The following is a 26,514-nucleotide window of genomic DNA, read 5'->3' on the forward strand; positions in this document are numbered from 1 at the left end:
GCTGTGGCTGATATTTGCCCTAAACAGGAGCAAAACAGTGGCGTCGGCGCGAACGAAGGTTTGTTTTTCCTTTTGGTCACCTTTGAGTCTTAAGAGGGCTCGGGGGAGCGGTAAGTTGGTTGCAGATTTTTGTACGATTCATGAAGCTCTGTTTTGTTTAATTTGCGTTAAGGCTGAACATCGGATTTGGCCAGCGCCAGATTCTGACTCGCCATAGTCTTTTTCTCTATGGGCGGAATTGTTGGTCTGACCGATCGATAGGAGGATGCTGTGGAGTCGGCTGGGGTTCTTGCCGGAGGAGGCGAGGGTAGGCCGAGGCGTCTTGGGCGACGCGTGGCCGTTCGGACCGAGTTGCGGCTGCGAGATGGGGCCTGGGGCTCGCTTGGGGCGACATACGGGAAAGGCACAGTCCTGGGGCCGGCCGGAGGAGAGTCGAAATTGTCTTCAGACGGGGAAGTTTGTCTTTGCGTCATGGTAGCAGACGGGTGAACGAGATGCTGATAAACCATTAAATGGATAGAGGCAAGTTCAGCTGTATTTAAATTGTAGCGTTGATTAACTTGAGTGAGCTCCTCTTGTGGTAATTAGGCTAGGTATCTGACGCGCTCCTCCCGAACCTTGTTATTCACATATACATAACTAAAGCTAAAAATTATAAAATAATGTAACCAAAATAAAACGTTTTAGAAACGTAGTAAAAATACCAACCTGGTACGTTTTCTTTAAGTAGTCAAAAAACTTAAATATCATGTTTGTCTACTACGAAAATGAAACCAGACCAAACTGCAACTTTCGGGGGATGTTTTATTCAGGTGTTAAAATAACGTAATATGCACGTTGGAATAAGACATTTTAAAAACGTCAGGAAACTACCCAAATACAACCTTGCAAAAACTATGTTCTGTTTGTGTAAAAATATCAGTAAAACTAATGTGAATCCTTACTTTCAGTTGTCTTTGCTCATTTAATTGATACAGCATATTCGAATCTAATAATCCACTTTCAATTATTGTTGTTTCAATTAGTTAATTGTCATCACGAGCTCAGAGTGTAAACCAGTCTGTGGTGTAAACAAATGAAAGGCAGGGAAGGGGTAAATGATGGGTAAATCTTTAAAAAATATTTATTTATTTATTTTTTACAAACGTCATGACAGTACCAAAATACAAACTCCCACTGTACGGTATGTTTGTATTTAATGTGTTTTGCAATAGATAGCCTACTCTTATTCTACACTATGTTTACCATTTCTGATATGTTTTTTGCTAGATGGTTAAATAAGTAAATAAATAAATATTCTAAAGCTATCATTATATTATAGTATATTATATTATTTAATATTTTATATTATAACCTGTTATACTGACTTCAAAAATAGTTTTACATTCTCTGCCTAATACTGCTTTCATATTCTCATTCCATTTACAGTTAGTAAGGCCTACACTATCCACTTACACAATACGTTATCAAGTCCAGGACATTTTATCTGTCATTCTGACATCTGTACATTGTACTTCAATGATGTATTTATGTAAACGCTGCATTTTAAATGAAATAAATAATACATTTTAATACATTTTAAATTCGAGTTGCATTTAAACTGGAGTGGAGAGAGAGTAACCATGGAAACGAGGAAGCAGCTTAACTGACAAGCGGCGAGTCTCCGTCTGTTGCATTGCTTTACGGTAAGTTTTGTCCCTAAAATTACAAATATAATACATATTGTGGTTCCTGACACTTTCTTACATGTAATAGACATGTTTCTGTTGAATATTTACTTTATAGAAATGGTTTATCGTCTTCGGAAAAAGTTAGCATCTCAGCCGTTAGGCTAACTGTAAGATCTAGGCTATAGACTTTAGCTCTTATTTCATAAAGTTTTTGCTTTTAATCACATATTATGTGTAGATTACAGGTTTTTATAGTTTTGTAAATATTGCTGGCAATTTGTCAATGGATGAATGGAAGTTAACTAGCGTTATTTAACCTGAAAGTATGGGCTGTACTGTTAATCGGTGACTTCACTTACACGGTTCATGAAAATGAGCTAAAACGATTTCAAACACGTTTTGATCATGGTAAAAAATATATTGAAAAAAATTGTACTGTGATTTTCAGGAGCATCAGTAAGTTATTTATTAGTTATTTTAAGAAGGATTTGACTTCCAACACATACTGTGATACTGTATATAGATTTCTAAATTTAAATATTCTTCATATTGTTCTCTTTTCTGCATTTCACCCATATTCCAGTTTGTTTATTTCTAATAATGCTGACCTTATATATTACATATTGTTGGCTCTGTTACAAATTGTTTATGTTTCTAACATTAGATTCTTCCATGCTGATGGCAGTACTGCAGTAGAGTTGGAGCGGACCTCCTGTTGAAGAGCATCTCCAATGTGCTATGAACCATCTGACTAGAAAGTAAAACCTCAAACATACATTACCATTTATTAAGTTTTGAATACTGAATAAATATATTTTTTTATCTTGTATGCCCTACAAGGCCATCTCATTTAACTCTGCATTGAGGACACTTGGTATACAGCAACCTACAGGGGGGTCCAACATAATGAGAAAAAAAGCACTGAGCACTGTGAATGTAAGAGACTCATGTTATATTTCTAACAATCATTGTTGATTTTAAAATTGTATTTCAGGGCAGTTTGTGAAGACAGATAAACAAGAAATGTTGTGTCAACCTGGACAAAAGTTAGATCCACCTCCCACACCAGACTTCTTATATGGATTGCTGTCTACTAGCATATTATTTGTTCTTCTCAGAATTTGGTGCATGCAGACTTTACTCAGGAACATAAACACGAATATTGCAAGAACGGGGAGTGTGCCGTATTTAGGATATGAATGTTAATTGCTCATAAGCATTTATATATATATATATATATATATATATATATATATATATATAGAGAAGTTGAAATAGCAAAAAAATGTAAAATGTTCCTGCTAGACATACTTCAGTTTGTCCAGTGAGCAGGATGAATCCAGCAGTTTTTCAGTGAGTAGTTTGACTCCTGAATCTCCTGGGTGATTGTAGCTCAGATCCAGCTCTCTCAGGTGTGAGGGGTTTGAACTCAGAGCTGAAAACACATAACGACAGCCTTTCTCTGTCACCATACAGCCAGACAATCTGAAAACACAGCAATAGTCCACGTGACAATCAGACAAATCTCTTCCACACATTTATACCCATTTCAGCCATGAATTATTCTTATATGGTAATGTCTTAAGGTCAGTGTTAAATGGCGTATATGTATATGAAAAAAAAAATCTGAAATGCCATTGTAAATTACACATTATAAATTAAATGATGGAAATGGCTGTCTAGTGGAGTTGTTACTGGAAAACATCACTTAAAAACACTGTGTAACATCACTTTCTGTTTTCATCTATTTTGTCATTTCATATATTTTCTTCTCTCTCTCTCTCTCTCTCTATTGTATTAATCATGTAAGACAGGGACTAACAGGTGAAACTGAAATGGCCTTTTGTGTATTATTTCCACCCACTGAAGAACTGAAAGTCTTATAGGCTTAAAGGCTGCATAATTCCACAATAACTCTGTATTTCTGATAAGAAAATTCAACAATGCATATGTGATACAATCTAGGAAAACCCAACACATGGTGAAATTTGACTTTTCTTAGGTTTTGATACCATATGAAAGCGGGGTTCAAGCTCTTTCTGTTTTTATTTTGTTCACAGCTTGAACGTACCCAAAGTTGATGATTTTCAGAAATGGAGTTTTGAGAAAAACGGCTTCAAAGTGAGACAACTTTCACTTTACGGGTTTAACGAGAGCTGTCTGTCAAGTTGTTGCACTCTGCCATCTGACAATATTAAAAAAATAAATAAAAAACTTTGCATGCCGTAGTTTACACAGAGAATGTGAATTGATATGTCTTTACTAAATATGTTACGTGGTTTATTTTGATAGGTTAACTGTTTTTGTGGTGTTAAGGGAAAGCACCTCAGCAGCGTGTACTTAGCATAAGAGAACGACACAGTAATTCCTGCTTGTTGCAATAAATGGCTATTTTTCAGCACTAAACATGTGAATTTCACCAATATATTTTCAGAGATGATAGACAAGACGTTATAGAATGATAATTTAATGAAAACCTAATTTTGACAAAAAAAAGACAACCTATTTTTCGAATTTCCTGAAAACGCCCCAGTGCAACATCCAACGGGTTTTCCCAGATCGCATCACATACTATTTACATGTGGCATGTACACTACCGTTCAAAAGTTTGGGGTCACTTAGAAATTTCCTTATTTTTGAAAGAAAAACACTGTTTTTTTTCAATGAAGATAACTTTAAACTAATCATAAATACACTCTATAGATTGTTAATGTGGTAAATGACTATTCTAGCTGCAAATGTCTGGTTTTTGGTGCAATATCTACATAGGTGTATAGAGGCCCATTTCCAGCAACTATCACTCCAGTGTTCTAATGGTACAATGTGTTTGCTCATTGTGTCAGAAGACTAATGGATGATTAGAAAACCCTTGTGCAATCATGTTAGCACAGCTGAAAACAGTTTAGCTGGTTAGAGAAGCTATAAAACTGACCTTCCTTTGAGCAGGTCTGGAGCATCACATTTGTGGGGTCGATAAAACGCTCAAAATGGCCAGAAAAAGAGAACTTTCATGTGAAACTCGACAGTCTATTCTTGTTCTTAGAAATGAAGGCTATTCCATGCGAGAAATTGCCAAGAAACTGAAGATTTCCTACAACGGTGTGTACTACTCCCTTCAGAGAACAGCACAAACAGGCTCTAACCAGAGTAGAAAGAGAAGTGGGAGGCCCCGCTGCACAACTGAGCAAGAAGATAAGTACATTAGAGTCTCTAGTTTGAGAAATAGACGCCTTACAGGTCCTCAACTGGCAGCTTCATTAAATAGTACCCGCAAAACGCCAGTGTCAACATCTACAGTGAAGAGGCGACTCCGGGATGCTGGCCTTCAGGGCAGAGTGGCAAAGAAAAAGCCATATCTGAGACTGGCCAATAAAAGAAAAAGATTCATATGGGCAAAAGAACACAGACATTGGACAGAGGAAGATTGGAAAAAAGTGTTATGGACGGATGAATCAAGTTTGAGGTGTTTGGATCACACAGAAGAACATTCGTGAGACGCAGAACAACTGAAAAGATGCTGAAAGAGTGCCTGACGCCATCTGTCAAGCAAGGTGGGGGTAACGTGATGGTCTGGGGTTGCTTTGGTGCTGGTAAGGTGGGAGATTTGTTTAGGGTAAAAGAGGTTTTGAATAAGGAAGGCTATCACTCCATTTTGCAACGCCATGCCATACCCTGTGGACAGCGCTTGATTGGAGCCATTTTCATCCTACAACAGGACAATGACCCAAAGCACACCTCCAAATTGTGCAAGAACTATTTAGAGAAGAAGGAGGCAGCTGGTATTCTATCTGTAATGGAGTGGCCAGCGCAGTCACCAGATCTAAACCCCATTGAGCTGTTGTGGGAGCAGCTTGACCGTATGGTACACAAGAAGTGCCCATCCAGCCAAACCAACTTGTGGGAGGGGCTTCTAGAAGTGTGGGGTGAAATTTCTCCGGATTACCTCAACAAATTAACAGCTAGAATGCCAAAGGTCTGCAATGCTGTAATTGCTGCAAATGGGGGATTCTTTGACGAAAGCAAAGTTTGAAGGAAACAATTATTATTTCAAATAAATATCATTATTTCTAATCTTGTCAATGTCTTTACTATATTTTCTATTCATTTTACAACTCATGTGGTAAATAAAAGTGTGACTTTTCATGGAAAACACAACATTTTCTGGGTGACCCCAAACTTTTGAACGGTAGTGTAGGTTCTATGTGGTACTAGGCATTAATAGTAACCCTAATCGCATTAGCATCATGTTTACAACATGCTAACAATGTATTAATTATTTCAGCATTATGCTAACAACATGTTAACGCAAGTAAAATGTTAAAACAAAACTAGCATGATTAGCATGTTGTTGTATGTCAACAAAAAGTACTTGTTAGTAACATGAAAATTTATTTTCTTTGGGAGAGTTTGCCAGCCTCATGTGACAGGAAGTCAATATCTTTTCTTGAAATGCTTTATTTGGTTGTTTGCTTGAATGTCATTGAGACTTAAAACATGGATCTAGAAAAATACTTACAAAGGAAAATGATAAGGTGGGCTTAAATGGGTTAAGGTAGTTTACAAATCTGATATTGATTTAATACAACAGTTCAATAAACAAGAAGTTAATATTAAGTGACTTACATTGTCTGACCTTAACACTATTGCCTGATTTTGCTCTCAGCTAAGCCAGCCACTGCACATCTCCAACAGTGTTGGGCAATATGCACTGTAAAACAAATCCGTAAAAATACAGTACAATATACCGTAATAATTTGACGGCATTTTCCGTATTAGGTTTTTACAGGTGTTTTTCCATAGTTTTGCTTTGCATTGTAGAAACAAGAACCTCGGTGGCTTCTCAGCGCAAAAACAGTGAAGAGAAAACGCAGAGAGCTGCTCGGTCAAAATTTCATTTAAAGTCAGCTTTCGAATTTGGGAAACCCGTTTTTACTCTTCCATGGTAAATTATATGTTGTTAAATGTCGCAAAAATAGTTTACATAATGTTAACTTAGTTGCTGTCTGGCTTGTTTGGCAAATGAACATACGCATTCTCAGCATATGGTCACACATCTTCCTTGTGGAGTTTTCTGCCAGATAAGTTTAGACTTTCTCAATTCCCACCACTCTGCATATTTCGTATGTATCTCTACGTTTGTTTTACTCGAATGTAAGTGGCCTGCGAAGTGGACTTTCCACCATGATTCCAGTTGAAGTGAGCGCATATGTTCCAATTAAAGGTCATTAAAGCATGCAAGAAATAAATTTAAATTGTATTTATTTACAGATGCATTTAAGTCACACTTCTCTAGTAAGATTCATCCGTGTGTGAAGACGTTGCAGGTAGCGACGCAAATCCATGAATTAATGTTCTAAAGTGAAGTAAACTTCAGTGGACTTCCCCTGCTCAGGGAGTAGAGAACAATGAATACTGTATAGGGACTATGTCAATCGGAACAAAGTTGTGCACAGAGCTCACTTCTAAGGAGCTGGTTATCAGAATCAGGTGTGTTAACTAAGACAGACATGCAAAATATGCAGAGGGGTGGGGCGCGAGGACTGGAATTGAGAACCGCTGGTCTAAAGTGAGTAAAAGAAAAAAAAAGTCTTAACTGACTGTAAAGAAGGGAGTAGATCTGATGTGTGTCAGATGTGCATCATGTTTTAAGGGGACAGCAATCATTCCGTGTTTATTTTATGTTATTTTTAATGACAGGACGTGATTGCTGCTGTACTGTGAATCTCAAGCACACCTGCATTCTTATCATAGGTTTGTATTCTGTTTTATTAACAGTTTTATTTAACATTAGTGTTCAGTATTGAAAAGAAAATAGCTATTGTGACATTTATTCTGTTGACTTTTACAACAATGTGAAGTTGGTTGCAGCCGCTTCACAGACAACGTGCTAGTAATGTTACTAAATTAATTTGATTTCTTTTGCATGTTATCATCCTTGTGTGTATAAGGTATGTTCAAACCTGCTTGTCATTATGTATATGGTCATTTTGTAATGTCTTTTTTGTTTAAGGTGACGAGCAGTTAAAGATTGCTGTCGTTCAAGAAGTAAATGACCACCCTGTTGCGGATGGGAGCTACAAATACCCAGAGGAAATGCCACTTGGAATTCATACAGATGTAAGTAACACGTTAGGAAATGTGTATAGTTGTAGCATTTGGATATATTGCTGCTTATTTAGTTGAAATTGAAGTATATGAAGTATATCGTAAGACATAGATGATCTGACAAGCTTATGACAGATGCAGCTGGAAACTATTAGGGTTAGTAGTTCAATTAATGAACTTAAAATACTGTATGATTGCTTTTCCATCTCCAACCTGCTTGGTATGAAGGCGAGTAACTGATGACAGAATTCACATATTTGTGTGAACTATCCCTCTAAACAATATTGTTCTCTTATAGGGAAAAATTGTTTGAATTTTGACTGTTTTATAGTTTGAAGTTTAAATTTTGTGACCAATAATTAGTGCAACACAAGTATTGTACGAGTGCTCATGTTGTCTGTTGCTGTTTAAAGCTAAACTGTCTTTCACAATACAGGCATTTTTCAGTGTTTGACACATTGTTTAATGAATTGATTTGACTGAGTATTTGTTTAATGAAATCATTTGTCCTAAACAATTTAAGGCTGTTGAAAAGCCATTGAATGCACTTTTAAGAATGTTTATATGAAGTAAAAATAAACCATGTTCAATATGTATATTGTGCTGGATTTATTTGCTTAATTTATATATGTATATATATATATATATGAAGAGTTTGGTTGCAAAACGCGATAAACGCCATTTTCTGACATTTGGATTTTATTATTGGAAATCACTGTTCAGATGTACCTTAATCTATGTGTGAATTGCTGCCATTAATACAATTTAAGAATGTACATTTTAGGCCTACTATAAAATGTATTTTTTCACAAAACGCGATATCCGCCAGACCAGTTTCTTTACAAAGTGCGATATAACCAGGGTTCGAAATTAACAGCATCCCCTGGGAAGAGAGTCAATGCCGGTGAAGTGCTCCGAGTTTGCTCATTGATTTAACGATAATATCAAAACAAAAAACATATATTTTTAAAAAGAGGATTCAATAGGCTAACTAAAAACGTTTACCATTTAATTGTTTATACTGTAGGCGAGCTGTCAGTCACGTAGGCTACGTTTATAGCGTTTTGCAAAAAAAAAAAAAAAAGTTATGTTATGTTGTGTATGTTCTGGCCAAAACTAACTCAGAATCTTATTATTATTAATCAATCTTTGTATATACTATTCCATATATTTATGATGTATTGTTTTTTTAACCAATTTAAGATGTTTGACAATGTTAAGATAAATATGTTGCATTTTGGCATGGTTTTTGACTTATTTATGAACTATTTATGGACATAAAATTAAATAAAAAATATCCTGGATTTGAAAAATATTGTGTCCCTGGCCTTCACTGAGCTCAAGTAATAGTTTAATGTACAAAAATTGTGAATGAACTTGACTGTTGATGTCTTAAATAATAATGTCAAATAACCAACATTTCTCAAAATGGATATATCTCGTTTTGCAACGAAACTCTTCATATATACACATATTACTGTGCAAAAGTCTTAGTCTTAGTATTTTCATCAGCTAAAAAATGGTTTAAAGTCAGTTAAAGTCAGTCTTTAAATAAATCAGCATTTGATGTGACCATCCTTTGCGTTTAAAGCAGCTTTTGCCCTATGTGCACTTGTTCATAGTTTTTCAGGTAGCTTTGCAGGTAGGTTACTTGAAACATCTTAGAGATGTTGCCACAGTTCTTCTGGATTTAGTCTGTCTTAGTTTTTCTGTTTCTTCATGTCATTCCAGAGACAGACTGGATGATGGTGAGATCAGATCTCAGTGTGGAGCACTGGCTGTTGTCAGACTCCTTGTGCAAACAAAAATCTCACTAGATTATTACAATTAATGGCAAACAGAATGTTTGGAAATATAACCAATATTTTTTTACTGACATACTACAGTAAAAGATAGAAATAACTTACTTTAATATATCTATATATATATATATATATATATATATATATATACTTGTGTATTATGTATAAAAAAATTTAAGTGGTAAAACATTTTAAGTTAATGCTATGGAAACCACGCAAGCTGCACACAAAGTTCAAAATAGTTGAACTTTTGCCACTTTCCACGTTCGGTGTAAAAACCGCTTAAGGCTAAATAGGATAACAATTTAATAGAAACATTGTAAGTTACTAATGCTTACATTTCCTTAGTTATTCTAAAAGCAGCTACAGAAAACGAGCAAAGAACTGTAATGAATGTCCAACTGAGGCGGTGAGTTGAGATGAACCCAAGTGCAGTTTATTGTAGAAAGTGTAAATAAACATAGCAAAACTTCAAAATAAAAGACATGAAAACATTAACGTGAACAAAACCCCAAACCCCACATTACATGTCCCCCCCTCTAAGGGCGGCTCCAGACGCCCAATACAAAACCCAAACCCAAAAGTCCAGGAGGGTGGAGCTGAGGCAAACAGGGGGAGGGACGGAGGGCCAGGCCCGTGCAGGGGAACAGGATCAGGATCCTGACCAGGACCATGACGCAAAGGACAAGACAATGAGCCATGATGCAGTGGCGGTCCTGGGCCGTGAAGCAGAGGCAGGTCTTGGCTGTGGAGCAGAGGTCGGCCTGGATCGTGGAGCAGTGGCAGACGGTGAAACAATGGAGGACCTGGGCTGTGGAACTGTGGCAGGTCGTGGAGCAGTGAAGGACATGGGCCCTGAAGCAGTGGCAGACTGTGGTACCATGGTGGGCCTGGACCATGAGGCAGTAGCAGACAGTGAAGCCATGGAGCAGAAGTCCACCATGGTGGGGCAGGCAGAGAATGAAGCCATGGCGGGGCAGGCAGAGCAGGAAGCCATGGCGGGGCAGGCAGAGCAGACAGGAGTACTACCAGAATCCACCAAAGTGGATCAGGCAGGACTGGAACAGCCTTCGTGACAGTAGAGGCAGTGAATCCATGGAAGGCCTTCATGGCTGTGACAGGACAGGCAGAGAGTCCACAGTGGAACGCCGCCCCTTTAGGAGGTTCTGCAGCCTGAGCTGCCACCTCCAGGGGCACTGGCACAGACTCGTGGTCAGACGAGGCCTCTGATGCAGACTCGTGGACAGATGAGGCCTCTGATGCATAGTGTGCAGCCCACACACTCAAAATGGTGACCGCCATCACATTGGCAGTCATGACATGACGTGGCTCTGGAAGGTCAGGCGAGACATGGCATGGCTCTGGGAGATCAGACGAGGCCTCTGGAGAAAACGAGGCCTCTGGAGTGCAGTGTGCAGCCCACATGCTCAAAACGGCGACGGCCATTAGTTTTTTCAGTCTTGGCCCAAGCTCTGCATCAGCAGGAGCTTGGGTACTATGCCCCCCCCAAGAAATCCTCTGGGAAAATTTTGACAAGAGCCGTGACGTGACAAGACTCTGGCGTGGCGGCCATCTTGGCCGGGGACTCTGGCGTGGCGGCCATCTTGGCCGGGGACTCTGGGGTGACTTGACTTGGCTCGAGGAGATCAGCAGCAACTAGACTTGGTTCATGAAGATCTGCTGTTTCTTGGCTTGGCTCATGGAGATCAGCTGTGGTTTGGCTTTTTCATCGACAATCCAGCTGTAACTTGACTTGATTCAAGAACAACAGCTGTAACTTGGCTTGATTCATGGAGAACAGCTGTGACGTGGCTTGACTCCTGGATAACGGCTGTGACTTGACGTGGCTCAGGAAACACAGCTGTTACTTGACTTGATATCAGAGGATTGGTCATCTTGTGAATTGGCTTTGGGCTGGTGGCCATCTTGTGGACTGGCTCTGGGATGGCGGCCATCTTGTGGACTGGCTCTGGGAAGGCGGCCATCTTGTGAACAGGCTCGGGGATGGCGGCCATCTTGTGGACTGGCTCCAGGATGGCGGCCATCTTGTGGACCGGCCTCGGGATGGCGGCCATCTTGTGGACTGGCTCCGGGATGGCGGCCATGACAGATGCAGACTCTGGAGCAGCAGGCATGGTGTGGGCAGGCCCTGGAGCGGAAGACATGACGTGAACGGGCCTTGGAGTGGCAGACGTGGCGTGAGCGGGCCTTGGCTTGACAGACATGATGTGAGCAGGCTGTGGCTTGGTGGTTACTGCAGGATTGCGGGGTCCCTCATCCACAATCCCAACAGTATACGAGGATCCACTTAAGAGCAGTGCATGATCAATATATCTCTCCAGTGACCATTGAATCTTCCCTTCAGGTAGCCAAGCACGAATGGGATTGTTTAACCCATTGCGAAAAATGTCTTTCAATGCAATGTCATTAAAACCCACCACGTCATAAAGTCCACAGAAGTCCTCCACATACTCCTCTATCGCCCTGTCGCCTTGACGAAGGCAGAGGAGACTAGATACTGCTGGGTTCATATTAGCGGTTGTGTATTCTGTAATGAATGTCCAACTGAGGCGGTGAGTTGAGATGAACCCAAGTGCAGTTTATTGTAGAAAGTGTAAATCCAAACGAACAATAATCCAATAACGACTTGACTTGACTTGACAAACTTGACTTGAACAGACGTGGCATGGCATGAACACAGGCATAAACAAGGAACAGAACTCACCAACAGCAGAAATATACTTCAATACACGACAAGGGACAATGGGAACATGAGGGCTACTTATATCAAACAATACGGGTCACATGACATGAACAAACCAATAAGCAAACAGACTAAAACAACCAATCAGAACATGACACATTGAACAGAGGAACCAATGGCAGGAATACAAGGGAAGCAATACACAAACAAGGAACATAGCAAAACTTCAAAATAAAAGACATGAAAACATGAACGTGAACAAAACCCCAAACCCCACATTACAAGAACATTTATTACGTTATCAAAGAACAACATTACTGACTAGCCTACACTGTTAGACATTTCTGTAATTTCTATAGTTATTAACTGTATATCACCCAGTATAATACTGCAAATTCCCTTTGCAGTAATTAACTGTAATAACCATTGCATTATGGGAATGTGATGTCAGACCCCAAATACAGAGACTTTCTGTATTTTTTTAAATTGTATACTACTGTATTTGCTGTAACAGCCTCATTAGCGGCGTTCTATTGAGGTCGTTTTATTTTCCTCATTTATTATATTTGGATTTACACGATTTGCCCTACACCGTGTCTACAATGCCGCAACAGCTTGGGACGGACTAGACTGGATGTGTTGCATCGCTTGTAATGACTGGAAAATCCGTTTGTCCTTCATGTCAGACACAGCGCGAGCGCTTGAAGTACATCTGTAAGTCAGATATATACCGGGACATTACTTTACTGTAAGCATCCACTGTATATTGTATAGTTAATGGGTTCTATATTGTCTTCTTTTGTCGAGTCGTGCTGCGCCGCACAACTCGTGTCCGAGGAAGACGCTGAAGAAGCGGGCAGCGTTGTGGCATTTGCCCGGGGATGAACCCGCGAGAGCGAAGAGTTACGGAGAACATCTACGCTGTGTGTCGATGCAATTTACGAGAGATTAAGACCAGCAAGTAAGGTAAAAATATATATACGTTTGTCTGAGTGTTTGTCAGATTTTTGCACACCAGTTTAACCTAGTAACATTTACCCGTCAACATGGCAGTTACAAACTTTACTAGAGTAAACTGCACTGTCGTTTCAAACGGCTTTTGTCAGCTTATTGAATTAAGTTACTGAATTAAAATAATTTTCAATGAGCAATGCTTATCTTATATTAACATTAGATTAACTAATGTGAAATTTTGTTCAGGTGTTAGTATAATGTTGGCTAGTAGCCTACTGGGAAAAAAATCATATGTTAGCAAGGTTAGACAAGTTATATAGCTAACTGTTAGCTGCCTTTCTAGTTTTAGAATTAGTTTGTTATAATTATTAATGGAATTTAAGATTTACTGCATTTTGTTGTGTTTGTGTTTTAAAGGCAACTGTAATGAACCATCAAGAAAGACGAGCATGCCAACCACACTGAGACTGATAGTTCATGGTAAGAGAACAACTATGGTTTTAAGATATTTGTGTATTCTGTGTGGGTTTTGCCTTTTAAAAGTGTGCCATTTCTTCTACTTGTTTTTCAGAGAAGACATTTGTCACTAACAAAGTGGATGGTGAGCAAAGGTGGTGGCCACATTTTGGAGCAGCACCTGGGTTTTGCAGATGGCTGTGTATTCTTTGGCTGCATGTCTTTTTCTCCATTATGTTTCTGTTGCCTGTAGATTCTTCGTGAGGATAAATCCAGAGGATACAACATAATGCACTGCAAAACGTCCTAAGACAGGGGAATGGTGAAGATGCACTGTTCCAGCAGTTTAAGACTGTATTTTTAAGTGTTATACATGCATTGTTTTAAATAAAGTATTTGATATTTTGCGATTATTGTGTATGTTTTAATTGAATGTCAGTAGTACCTATGTAGAGTAAAAATAAAATAAATTCAAATGAATTCAATATAAAATTATAAAATCTACTGAAATCTATATTAACATGAATAAATTACAGTAGTATACTGATAAATTTGACTTTTTAAATAGTATTTGGCTGTAAAACAGCTACAGTTTGCAACTGTAAATGAAATACAGTTTGCTACTGTAAATTCTAATTACAGTAACTTACTGGCTACTTTCTGAAGTGCCCCAGAAGCGGCTCTCTGCATTGCATGGCTAAAGACTCATGTCACCTTTGAGCCTCATTAAATATCTGTAAACACACCTACATGCCATTTTTGTGTTCGTCTTTGCCACCTCTATAGTGCAAATTAAAGGGGTCATCAGATGCCCATTTTCCACAATTTCATATGATTCTTTAGGGTCTTAATGAAAAGTCTATAACATGCTTTGGTTAAAATTTCTCAATGGTAGTGTAAAAAACACCAGCTCAAATATCAACCTGTTCTGGTCAATGTTGCTTTAAATTTTAATGAGCTCTGCTTACCCCGCCCCTCTCTTCTCTCTGTGGAGTGATGAGCCTGTTTAAGATTCATAAAAATCGACTGCAAAGATTCATAAAAAAAACCTTATACTCACTTCTGCTGTAAGTGAAGCTGGATTACGAATGATTTGCACGAACATGGATGCATTTGTTTAGATCGGGAGGTGCATTCCCTTCACAAAAAAAGTAAATGACAACCACTATGTTCATTACTACTTCCATTGTCTACCCTCCTGTTCTGGCATCGAAACATTGGACTGTTACTGCTCATTCAAGGCAGGTCTAAGGTAAGATTTCATTTGACTGGTAACTTATGCTTTTTATTCTACTGTTTTAATTAGAAATTTTGATGAAGCTTACAAAACTTTGAATTTGCTATAAAATGTGACACGCTATTACAAAGATATAAATAAGCCCCTGTAAATCACTTTAAGGAGTCAAATATCATCTCGCAAAACTGATCAGAAGGTTCTCCTGAACTTTTTGACTCTGCTCCTTTTTAAATTAGGAGCACAAGTGCTCCTATTGAAACCATTTACCTCAGAATCTCCAGCTGACAGTTTGGACTCTGTAGTCCATCAGAAAGAAGCTTCACTCCAGAATCCTGCAGGTCATTGTTACTCATGTCCAGGTCTCTCAGGACAGAGTTTGAGGATTGTAAAACTGTTGATAAACTCCCACAAGACTGAGCAGTGAGATTACATCCACAAAACCTGTTTAAAGAACAAAACAAACAACTATTGAAAACAAATAAATGGCCTTCCTTTAGATTTTAAATGTATGTTTCAGTAATTCAATTCTTCATAAAACACATTACAGCAATGCAGGGAAGGAAGAGTGGATTCAATAGCAGCCTGTTTGTATTAATTTAAATAAATAAAAAAAGAAGATTGTCTTTCTGTCACTGGTTTCAGATAAGTAGTGCTTGATTACTTATGCATGCTGGTGCGATTTTGACAAGATACTTTCATCTGGCTGTTGTGAAGTGTCTACAAGAATAAAGATGGCAGATAATAGCAGCCATAAAGTCTTCAAGAGATCAAGGTGTTTGAACCTTGTAACTTTGTATTCATGGTTGACAATGTGTTAAAAGGCCATTCCATATTTCAGCCATGTGCCACAAAATCAACTAAATTCTTACTTGACAAGCCTGGGGCCAGCAGCACTCAAAACAAGATGGCGCTGTGTTTGTGGCAGCCTGTTGCAGCAGCCCTGAATGTTTTTAATTTCTTGTATTTGTTATATTTAAATTCTGTTTATCAATGTTTGAGGACTGTGATCATGTGCAGCTCCAGGTTTGAGAGCATCAGGAAGTGCAAAGCTGGAGTGAAACGCCGATTTAAAAAAAAGACAATACAAGCCATCGTTACCTGCTATTATAATGGGAAACGTTCGATCGCTAGGGAACAAGATGGAGGATCTAACGCCGATTGCAAGGATGCAATGGGAGTTGTGAGTGCAGTTTTATGTTTTACACTGAGACTTGGTTGAATGAGAGAACACCGGACTCAGCTGTTACATTGGATTGCTTTCATTTAGTATGCGTGGACAGGTACGCTGTAGAGTAAAGGAGGTGGACTGGTACTATTTGTTAATGAATGCTGGTGCTGCCCAGGTCACATCACGGTAAAAGAAAATCTCTGTAACAAGGATATTGAATTATTGGCTGTGGGAATGGGGCTATACTGTTTGCCTAGAGAATTTTCTTATGTGATCTCTATAACGGTGTATATTCCTCCCTCTGCCAGTGTGAGTAATGCATGTGAGCATATCAACACTATTACAGCCAGGATGCAGTCAAAATATCCTCAAGCACTTATTATTATTTCGAGGGATTTTAATCAAGTTTCTTTACGAAATACTCCCCCCACGTTCACTTAGTATGTGGACTGTGATACGAGAGACTATAAAACTCTTCTTATATGCAAATGTGAAAAATGCCTATGGTTGTTCACCGCTTCCTCCTTCGGATGATCGGACCATAATCTGTTTATGTTCCGCTAGTGAGGAAGCAGCCACCAACAATTAGAACAGTTAAAGTATGGTCTGATTCGGTCTATGACGCATTAATGGATTGTTTTGAGACTACGGATTGGGACTTCCTATGTAAATTGCATGACAAGGACATTGATGGTTTAACAGAGTGTATTACAGACTACATAACTCTTGTGTTGATAACACAATACCCACCAAAAAGGTTAAATATTACTCAAATAACAAGCCATGGGTTACCCCTGAGTTAAAGGTGTTATTAAATGGAAAAAAAGAGGGCCTTTTTAGTGGGTGACAGAGAGCAGCTGAAGCGGGTACAGAAATTATTAAAAGTTAAAATTGAAGAGGGGAAGGAGTGTTATAAATTAAAAGTGGAACAAAAGTTACAACAGAAGAATGTGAGAGGTATGGAGTGATTTAAACAGGATGTCTGGTAATGGAAATAGTGTACAGGGATATACCGCCTCTGGTGGACAGACGTGGGTGGATGAAATGAATATATTTTTCAATAGATTTGATGGAGGATCTAGTGTTTTAAAATCTTCCCTATCAGATTGTATATGGCAGAATTCCTATTTAGATTCTCCTTCAGTTTTGAGATCTACTTATTTTCCCACTTATGAGTCTGTTCCTAAGTTTGTTGTACCAGTGGAACAAGTAAGAAGTGGGTTTAGGAGAATTAAAAAGAAGAAATCATCTGGCCCTGACGGTATTAGTGCTAGAGTTCTTAAAGCCTGTGCTGATCAAATCTGTTGGGTGATTCATTATATTTTTAATTTGAGCTTGCACTTGGAAACTGTACCTGTTTTATGGAAGACATCATGTGTAGTACCAGTTCCTAAGAAAACTAATCCCACTGAGTTTTCACACTACAGACCAATATCTCTAACGGCTCAGATGATGTAGGTTTTGGGAGAGGATGGTCTTAAATTATATTAAGAAGCTTTTGTGTGCTGTTAATGATAAACTGCTGTTCGCTTATAAAACTGGTGTTGGAGTTGATTATGCAATTATTTATCTTTTATATAAGTCTTTAAGTCATTTATAAACATCTCAGGTTACGTATGTAACCATGGTTCCCTGAGAAGATTCTCTAGAGGTTGCTATGGGGAACGCCTCGGCGTGACCGGTGTCCTGAAGCATATGGTCTAGGGTCTAGGGACCAGTCTAGGGGGAAGGCTGGATAAGGCCAGACCCCCTGACATTGCTGTGGAGCCCACAGAGCAGGGAATTCAACTCTTCAGGATAAGAGAGAAACCCAGGTGCTCAGAAGGGGGACAGCATGCTCATAGGTGATCCCCTAGGGTGAGGAGCACTGATAAGCTCATCCAGCAAAGCAAACAACTTAACAGGGAGACAGAGAGAGGCCTAACTACCTGACGTTGCTGACTCACAGAGCTCTGGGGAGCAGAGAGCTCAACTCTCAGGATGAGAGGGAAACTCAATGCTTAGGGGGAAGCAGCGTGTTTGTAAGTCCCCTCGGAGTGAGGGGAGCACTGCCGAACACACCATGAGAGCAGCCTAAGGGGGAGGGTGGAGAAAGAACCTGACCCCTTGGCCAGGCTGGTGGATCCCACAGAGCAGAGAATTCAACTCTCAGGATGAGAGGGAAACTCTGACGCTCAAAAGGAAGCAGCATGCTCAAAGTGACCCTCCATGGAGAGGGGAGCAATGCTAACTCAACCATGAGGCAACCTACCAGGGAGGCAGAAGGTGGCCCAACAACGTGGCATGACTGCTAACCAGAGCTCTAGAGGGCGGAGGCTCAGCTCTCAAAATAGGAGAGGAACTCAGATGCTCAATTTTGGTGTGCTCATAGGTGACCCTCTAGGGTGAGGGGAGCACTGCAAAGCTTAACCACCCAGAGAGCAACCTAACAGGGAGGCAGAGAGTGGCCTAACAGACTAAGGTTGCTGACTTCCAGAGGTCTGGGGAGCAGAAAATCAACTCAGAAGGGAGCAGCATGCTCATAAGTGACCCTCTATGGTGAAGGGAGCAATGCTAGCTCGATCATGAAGCGAGGGAGCAACCTAACAGGGAGGCAGAGAGAGGCCTGAGGTTGCTGACTCACAGAACTCTGGTGAGTGAAGAACTCAGCTCTCAGAATGAGAGGGAACTCAAACGCTCAGTTTTAGGAGCAGGGTGCTCATAGGTGACCCTCTAGAGTGAGGGTAGCACTGAAAGCAGTGTACTCCATGGAGAGACGATTCATTGGTTCAACTGTAAGGGCAGTATGGAGTTAAGGAGTGGAGCCCCTTAACACCTCAGCAGGAGGAGCTCACATGATGGTACATGATGGTTAAGTGAATGACTCACATCTCAGGAACCCCCTCAAGGTGAGATATGAGTAGTGCATCTTGGCCAGGGCAGCTTCTCAAAGCAAACCTCAGGCAGGACGTCAGGGAGCACATCACAAAGCATACGCTCCATAAAAGCACAGCCTGAGCAGAGGACTCGTGAGTCCTGGGGTTGCAGCGCTATACTGGGGACCTGAAGGCCAAGGAGGTTCCCGCTGAAGCCTAGCGACTTTGCCGCATGATCCAGAAAGCATGAGGCTGAAGTCTATCATCCAGGCTGTATCCAGTACAGACGTGTGAGACCATCACCACAATCAGTCGACAGATCGAGAGGTTCTGACTTTAGTCAAGTCAAGTCAAGCTTTATTGTCATTCTGCTACATGTGTGGACATTTAGTAGAACGAGATGTCGTGTCTCACAGGACCACGGTGCTACATATTAGTTAAACACGAATAAGAAAAGCAATTACAGACTTACACAACGGTTAACCATTTGACTATACATATACTATAAATACTATAACTATAATAAATAGTTGACTAGACATACAAGACTGAGACAACAAAAACTTTACATAGGTACTGTACATGACATTTTACAAAAGAGACATTTGTACATGAAATTGTGCAAAAGAGATATTTTTGTGCATTAAATTGTGCAGAAGAGAGATTTTGAGGGAAGCAGCGCATAGTGCAATGCACAAATAAACATATAATCCTATTGAGTCTTTGTAGCAGCAAGTGTTTATAGAAAGTGTCTAATGTACGTAAGTGTGTTACTACAAGTGGTTTGTATAGCCCACTCACCTGTGTGTAACACACTCAGAATTGCACTTTGAAAGATTGTCAGCAGTTTTAATAAATTGGAGGGAGGAGGCTGAGGTTTTCATGGTTTCAGAGGGGGACAGGGAGATTGGAGTTAAGGACTCTCACAGCCTGGGGGAAGAAACTGTTGAGAAATCTGACAGAGCGAGCTTTGATACTCCGGTACCTTTTACCTGATGGCAGGAGCTGGATTGTGGGAGGGATGGGTGGGGTCCTTCATGATGCTGGAGGCCTTCCTGGACTATCGTGCAAGGAAAATGTCCAGGATGGAGGGGAGAGGGGCACAGATGATCTTTGCAGCTGTGTTCACTGTCCGCTGTAGGGTCTCACGGTCAGCAGCACTGCAGTTCCCGTACCAGACAGTGATGCAGCTGGTCTTGTTGAGCGACGTGACGTTGGTGGTCCAGGTGAGATCCTCTGTAATGTGCACCCCCAGGAATTTAGTGCTGCTGACTCTCTCCACAGTTGAGCTGCCGATGGTCAGTGGGGGGGTGGTCAACAGAGTTTCTTCTGAAGTCCATCACAACCTCTTTTGTCTTACCCACATTGAGGGACAGGTTGTTAGCGCCACACCATTTAGCCAGCTGAGCCACTTCCTCTCTGTAGTGTGTTTCATCATTGTTGCTGATGAGACCTACCACCGTTGTGTCACCAGCAAACTTGATGATGTGGTTGGAGCTGAACTTGGCAGTGCAGTCGTGGGTCAGCAACGTGAAGAGCAGTAAGCTGAGAACACAGCCCTGTGGGGCACCTGTGCTCAGTGTGGTAGTGCTGGAGGTGTTGCGGCCGACACGGACTGACTGGGGTCTGCCAGTTAAGAAGTCTAGGATCCAATTACAGAGGGAGGCGTTTATGCCCAGCAGGTTTAGTTTGTGGATGAGCTGCTGAGGGATTATTGTGTTGAATGCTGAGCTGAAGTCAATGAACAGCACTCTAACATAAGAGTCTTTCTGTTCCAGGTGAGTGAGAGCTAGGTGGAGAGTGCTGGATATTGCATCATCCGTGGAGCGGTTTGGACGGTATGCAAACTGGAATGGGTCCAGCGTGTTTGGGAGACTGGACTTGATGTGATGCATGACTAACCTCTCAAAGCACTTCATCATGATTGGGGTCAGTGCTATGGGACGATAGTCATACAGACAGGACACAGGTGACTTCTTTGGAACTGGAATTATGGATGTGGATTTGAGACACGTGGGGACGACTGCCTGGCTCAGCGAGGAGTTAAAGATGTCTGTTAGGACATCCGTCAGCTGCGCAGCACAGTCTCTTAGTGCACGGCCAAGTATGTTGTCAGGGCCCGCAGCCTTTCGTGGGTTTATCCTGGGTTTATAGGGTCTTCCTTACGTCGGCTGGAGAAAGACAGAGTACCTGGTCGTTTGGAGATGTGAGGAGTTTCTGTATGCTGGGATTAGCATAACAGAGATGTGGTCAGAGTACCCCAGGTGGGGGCAGGGCAGATTAGTCCAGTATGTTTTTTCCCCTTGTTGCAAAGTTCACGTGTTGGTAGAACTTTGGCAAAACAGACTTTAAGTTTGCGTGATTAAAGTCACCGGCAATGATGAAAAAGCCGTCGGGGTTATTTGTTTGTTGTTCGCTGATGGCGCTGTACAGCTCGCGAAGCGCGTCCTTAGCATTGCACACGGCGGGATGTAAACCGCAACAATCACAATAGCCGAGAACTCCTGCGGCAGACACTTCACAAACATAAACTCCACCAGCGATGAATAGTGTTTTGTCACTACAGCAGCGTTGTTACACCATTCCTTGTTGATATACACACACAAGCCTCTCCCGCCAGTCTTACCAGACAGCGATGAATCTCTGTCCGCTCGGCAGCAGGTTAGCCCATGCAGTTGAATGTGAGTCCGGGGTTTTGTCGTTTAGCCATGTTTCAGTGAAAACAAACACACAACAATCCCTTGCCTCGTGCTCTGTGGACCGACTGAGCTGAATTTCGTCCAGTATATTTATTATACATCGTAAATCTGTTTTGGAGTGCTTTCCCCATGATTTAGCGGTACATTTACACTGTTTGGAGACGAACGGACGACATTAACCCTCTAAGCACAAAAGTCGCAAAATTGTGACAAGACGTCATACTCATTAAAACAGACTGTAGTTTCTAATATGGTGTAATATCTCATTTGTATTCCCTACCACTAGATGGCAGACATGTAGTACTTTGATTCTAGACCAAAATTACGTCATGTTCCTATTCAACATGTTTGAAGAAATAGCAAAGCAAGTTAGCTATCGTATCTCTGATGCGGAAGCAGTTCAGTTCATAGCGTGCAAGTGAATTGTGAGATTTGTGAGAGAAAATTGCCAAATGAAAAGTAAAAAGTTGTACTGTAAGGATGTGTTGCACATGTTATTCGCCGATTCTGACTCTAAAGGGGAATATTTGCCTTTTGGAAATGACGATCGGTCGTCTAATGATCGCGCATCTCCCGGTACATCTTTACAGCGCAATGGTGTTGCCGTCAAGGCGAAAGTGTTCATGAAGCACAAAAAAAGCAATCATTTCGACCCTTTGCCCAACGGGGAAGGGGGTGGCAGGGGTGAACGTGGGGCTGGAAGTAGCAGTAGCTCTCTGGATTCAGCGGCGCTGGATCAGCACCCCACGGAGGTGGGAGTGGCCGCGCTGTGCGTGCAAGAGCCGGGAGATGTGGTAGAGGCAGCGGGGTGATCTGGATCACGCGTTTTACTACTGTATATTATAGTAATATAGTAATAATGTAGTACTTTCTCCTGTTTTATTGTTGGTTTCCTCTTTTTTGATAACTTGGAATGAGGATAAAAAGACAAAAAAGACAAAAAAAAAAAACACATGCAAATAAGTTCAAATGGTTTCCCCTTTTCTGATAATTTGGAAAGAGGATAAAAAGACCAAAAGAATCACATGCAAATAAGTTCAAACATCCATTCAATATCTATTATTTCCTGAATATTACTGATGACCTGATCAAAAAGTAGGCTACTGTTCACATACGTTTTACTACTAGTATAGTAATATAGTAATAATTTTGTACTTTCTCCTGCGTTATTGTTGGTTTCCTCTTTTCTGATAATTTGGAATGAGGATAAAAAGACAAAAAAACAAAACAAAACAAAACATGCAAATAAGTTTAAACATCAATTCAATATCTACTATTTCCTAAATATTGTGAAATTCAAGATGGCCGACCCCCATGACGTCATAATATGCAAATTAGATTAGTATATTTACACCCCACATAAACTTTTGGTCATGCCCAACATTTTTCTAATTTACAGTAGACCTCTATCTTTAAGCCCTTTTCAAGCCACAAGCTTTTGAAATCTTAATGTCAAAATTCAGCATTTTTCAAAAAAAACCCTGGCGCCTAAAGGGTTAAAAGACATATAAGCACCGTCGTTGGGACCCAGAGTAGCCGCTGCATCTGACCGCGCCGCCATCTTGAGTTTAGGAGGAGAGGTGCTCCATAAGAATCAAGGAGGCTCGCAAGCCAACACTTGAGCATGGAGAGAAAGGGCATATAATGCGATTATCCACATCCTATAGTTCATTAGGAAATTACTGAAAGGGAAAAAATATCCCATCAGGTCCTTTCCATGAACTGCCCTATGAACCACGAATCGCAGGCAAAGGGCAGAAAATTACACTACAACCGCAACATGCAGCATGTATTCAGCTCCCACAAGAGCTAAACACGCTTGCTCTTTACCACAGACACACAGCTGGCCAATGTTATTGTCATGTTTAGATGTATGCTTCAGGACACTGGTCATGCTGAGGCGTTCCCCATAGCGACCTCTGGAGGACGCAATTCGATGTTCTCTCGAAAGGGAACTTAAGGTAACGCTGTTAGAATATATATATATTTTTTTTTTTCTAGTGCATTTAACACTATCCAGCCTGTATTACTATAAGTTAGAAAATGCTGGATTACACCACTGTATGGTCAGTTGGTTAACGGACTATCTCTAATAGATTGTGTCTGACAATCTTGCAGCCCATGATTTGGCAGGCTTTTCAAAGTCTTTTAGAGCAGAATATTTTTGCAGATTCTGCACAGCAACACAAGCTCAACTTCAGTTGCAAGGGGCGAGTTCAGTCTTAGGATAAAAGACAGCCATAATAGTGATGTGCATGCTGTAATGCATGGGGAAAGTCAGAGTCAGAATGGTGTTCAGGCAGATTGTGTCCTGAGCCAGCATCTAGAGCATTTTCATACTGTCACTGGCTTTCCATCTGTTGCCCTCCACGATCTTTTTGAGGGCACTGTGCCCGTAGAGCTCGCCCGGTGTATCGGAGAGATGATCCGTCGCAAATACTTCACCCTTGAATATTTAAACGAGAGAATTCTATCGTTTCCATACCAGCACACAGACAAGCTTGTGATAATGGCCATGAAAATGCAGAGCTGTGGCTCTCGACCACAAAGAGCCAGACATTTTCACTCAACCCAGGAATTCATCTTCATGACTCGCCCCAGTCAGCCAGACGTTCTTTTAGAACCTAAGAAGATGAGCTAGAACTCTTCATGACTCGCCTCAGTCAGCCAGACGTTCTTTTAGAACCTAAGAAGATGAGCTAGAACTCTTCAGGACTTCCCTAAGCACGCGCCAGGCCTTGCGGCCTTGTCCCTCTCAGCTCTTGGTTCTTCTTCACTTTTCACATGGGAAGAAACTCCCAGTCACCATCGAGTCAGAACATCTTTGGAGTTCATCACTCTTCAGACCCAGAAGAACGTGATTGCAATTCCAAAACCACCACTGCTCTAAACCATCAAGACTTTCACCTGAGACTGCATTTGGACACTTGTTCAACGACCAAGGCAATGCAAGTATCGTACATTTAACTAAACAAACAGAGGTTTAGTATAAGCTTTAGACAGCACTGATGGTTTCACTCAGGTGGCTCTTTTCATAGCTTCATTTCCTTGTCTCTCTCTAACTGCTTCTCACTGACCATTCCCCCATGTATGAGTGATTTTATGTTTGTTTGTTTGTTTAGATTAGTTATGTGTTAGTCCTTCGTTAATAAAACTCTTGTGCACAAATTACATGATTCTGATTCTGCTATGCAAATTAATGTCCCTTTACGATTCCGATTCAAGGTACGTGCTCTAATGCAATGGTACTTATTACTATAATAACTTATTAAATAACTTATTAATAACTTATTAAAGTTATTTCCTGTGGCCAAGAAAATATCATTTCTTAGAGTTGATATAAAGATTATACTGAATGTTCGCTGGGCGAACAGATTAGTTGATGGAAAAGTAATTCTGCTACAGTTACTACTGGCAGCTGATATAAATAATTGTAATTATTTATACACATTTCCCTTTGAGCTAAATTGCGACAGCACGACACACAAAACTTTAAAAATGTGTTAAAAACACTTGCAGACAGGCATCAATACATGGTAGCATACCATCTCAGTGCCTCAGGATTCTTCAAACCTCACCAGCAGACATCAAATGTCTCTTCTGTACTGGTATCAATGCTTCCAAATGTCGCCAAGACATACATTGAACAAATAACAGCAAGCAATGTTATTTACAGCACATCAAAGGTCTGCATTGATGGAAATGATTATGATGTAGGAATGTTTTTGTCTGTGGGACAAGAGGGAGGACTGCCTAATTACTGTAGAATTCAACAGGTTCTCCTGGTTAACGGTACAGTTGTCTTTCTTTGCCAAGAGCACACATCACACTACACTGAACTCCTGAGATCTTACGAACTTTTCCCAAACAATCTGACTGTTCACACCCCATCAGAGCTAAATGACAAAACACCTCTCTGTGCTTACAACATAGATGGAAGATTGCTCTTGACACCCAAACGTTTCATATTATTAAACTGAAGATTTGTTGAAGGAGGTAAACAGATGACTAACATTCTCTTGGAGCTGTGTGGACCAGTTGGTATGTGGACATGTAAATGTTGTGTGTGTCACCTTCACTCTCCATGAAAATTAATGTGTTTCTGTCTTTTAGGAACCAAAAGATGGCTGCTGCCCAGAAGCATGTGCTGCGTGTGTATGTTGCAAGAGACACTGCCCTGAAACTTACTCTACTTGAGCGACCAAAGTCAGTGAAGGAGCTGAAAGAAATAATGCAAGAGAGGTTCAAGCCGAGATTGGATGAGGACTTTAGCCTGCACTATGAGGATCCGGACTTTGATGGTGATCTTTGTCTTCTTGTGGACATCAAGGAGTTACCAGAGAAGGGCACGTTGAGAGTCGTCAGACCTGAAGGTGACACCTCATCTACTGCAACTTCTGACACAGACATATTCCCAAATGCGTTACAGCGGCAGAATAGTTGGCCTGATCACTTTGTTGTTCCTGGTTTTGGTTATGAAATGGAGCATATTCTAGAAGAAGGAAATCGTGTTTATGAAGAATCAGGAAAATTGCTTAAGTTAAAGAGGTCACATACGAGTGAAATCCTTAAAAAAATGGCAGAAACGATCTACAGTTTTAAACCATATCCACATGAAAAAGAAATTGGCAATGGCTGCTAAAGCTTTGATTACAGCTCATCCATGTCTCAGAATGATGGCTGGTAAAGATGGGGAGTTGGGATGGAAACATCACATAGGGTACAAGGTTGCGTCTTACCGTAACAATCTGGCTAAAGCTGGGGTTGCAGAAGTAGCCATCAACACAGGGAGGCGGAACCGAAACAACCCCGACAATGATCACCCCCATCAAAACATAAAGAAAGCTCGAAAAGCTGAGGTCAG

At 40.7% G+C, this 26,514-nt stretch overlaps 1 protein-coding gene across 2 annotated transcripts in view; it reads right to left on the reverse strand.

Moving 5' to 3' along the window:
- The window catches only part of LOC127164163 (protein NLRC3), a 77,087-nt gene that overhangs the window by 9,736 nt on the left and 40,837 nt on the right, over positions 1 to 26,514 (reverse strand). For both annotated transcript variants that reach the window (XM_051107938.1, XM_051107937.1), the window contains exons 7-8: positions 15,196 to 15,369; positions 2,982 to 3,155 (exon numbers count right to left, since the gene is read on the reverse strand). In XM_051107938.1, coding sequence (XP_050963895.1) covers positions 2,982 to 3,155; positions 15,196 to 15,369 — 348 coding nt within the window. The remainder of the gene's footprint in view (positions 1 to 2,981; positions 3,156 to 15,195; positions 15,370 to 26,514) is intronic.

The sequence above is a fragment of the Labeo rohita genome, chromosome 4 (assembly GCF_022985175.1).
Source record: "Labeo rohita strain BAU-BD-2019 chromosome 4, IGBB_LRoh.1.0, whole genome shotgun sequence".
Lineage (NCBI taxonomy): Eukaryota > Metazoa > Chordata > Actinopteri > Cypriniformes > Cyprinidae > Labeo > Labeo rohita.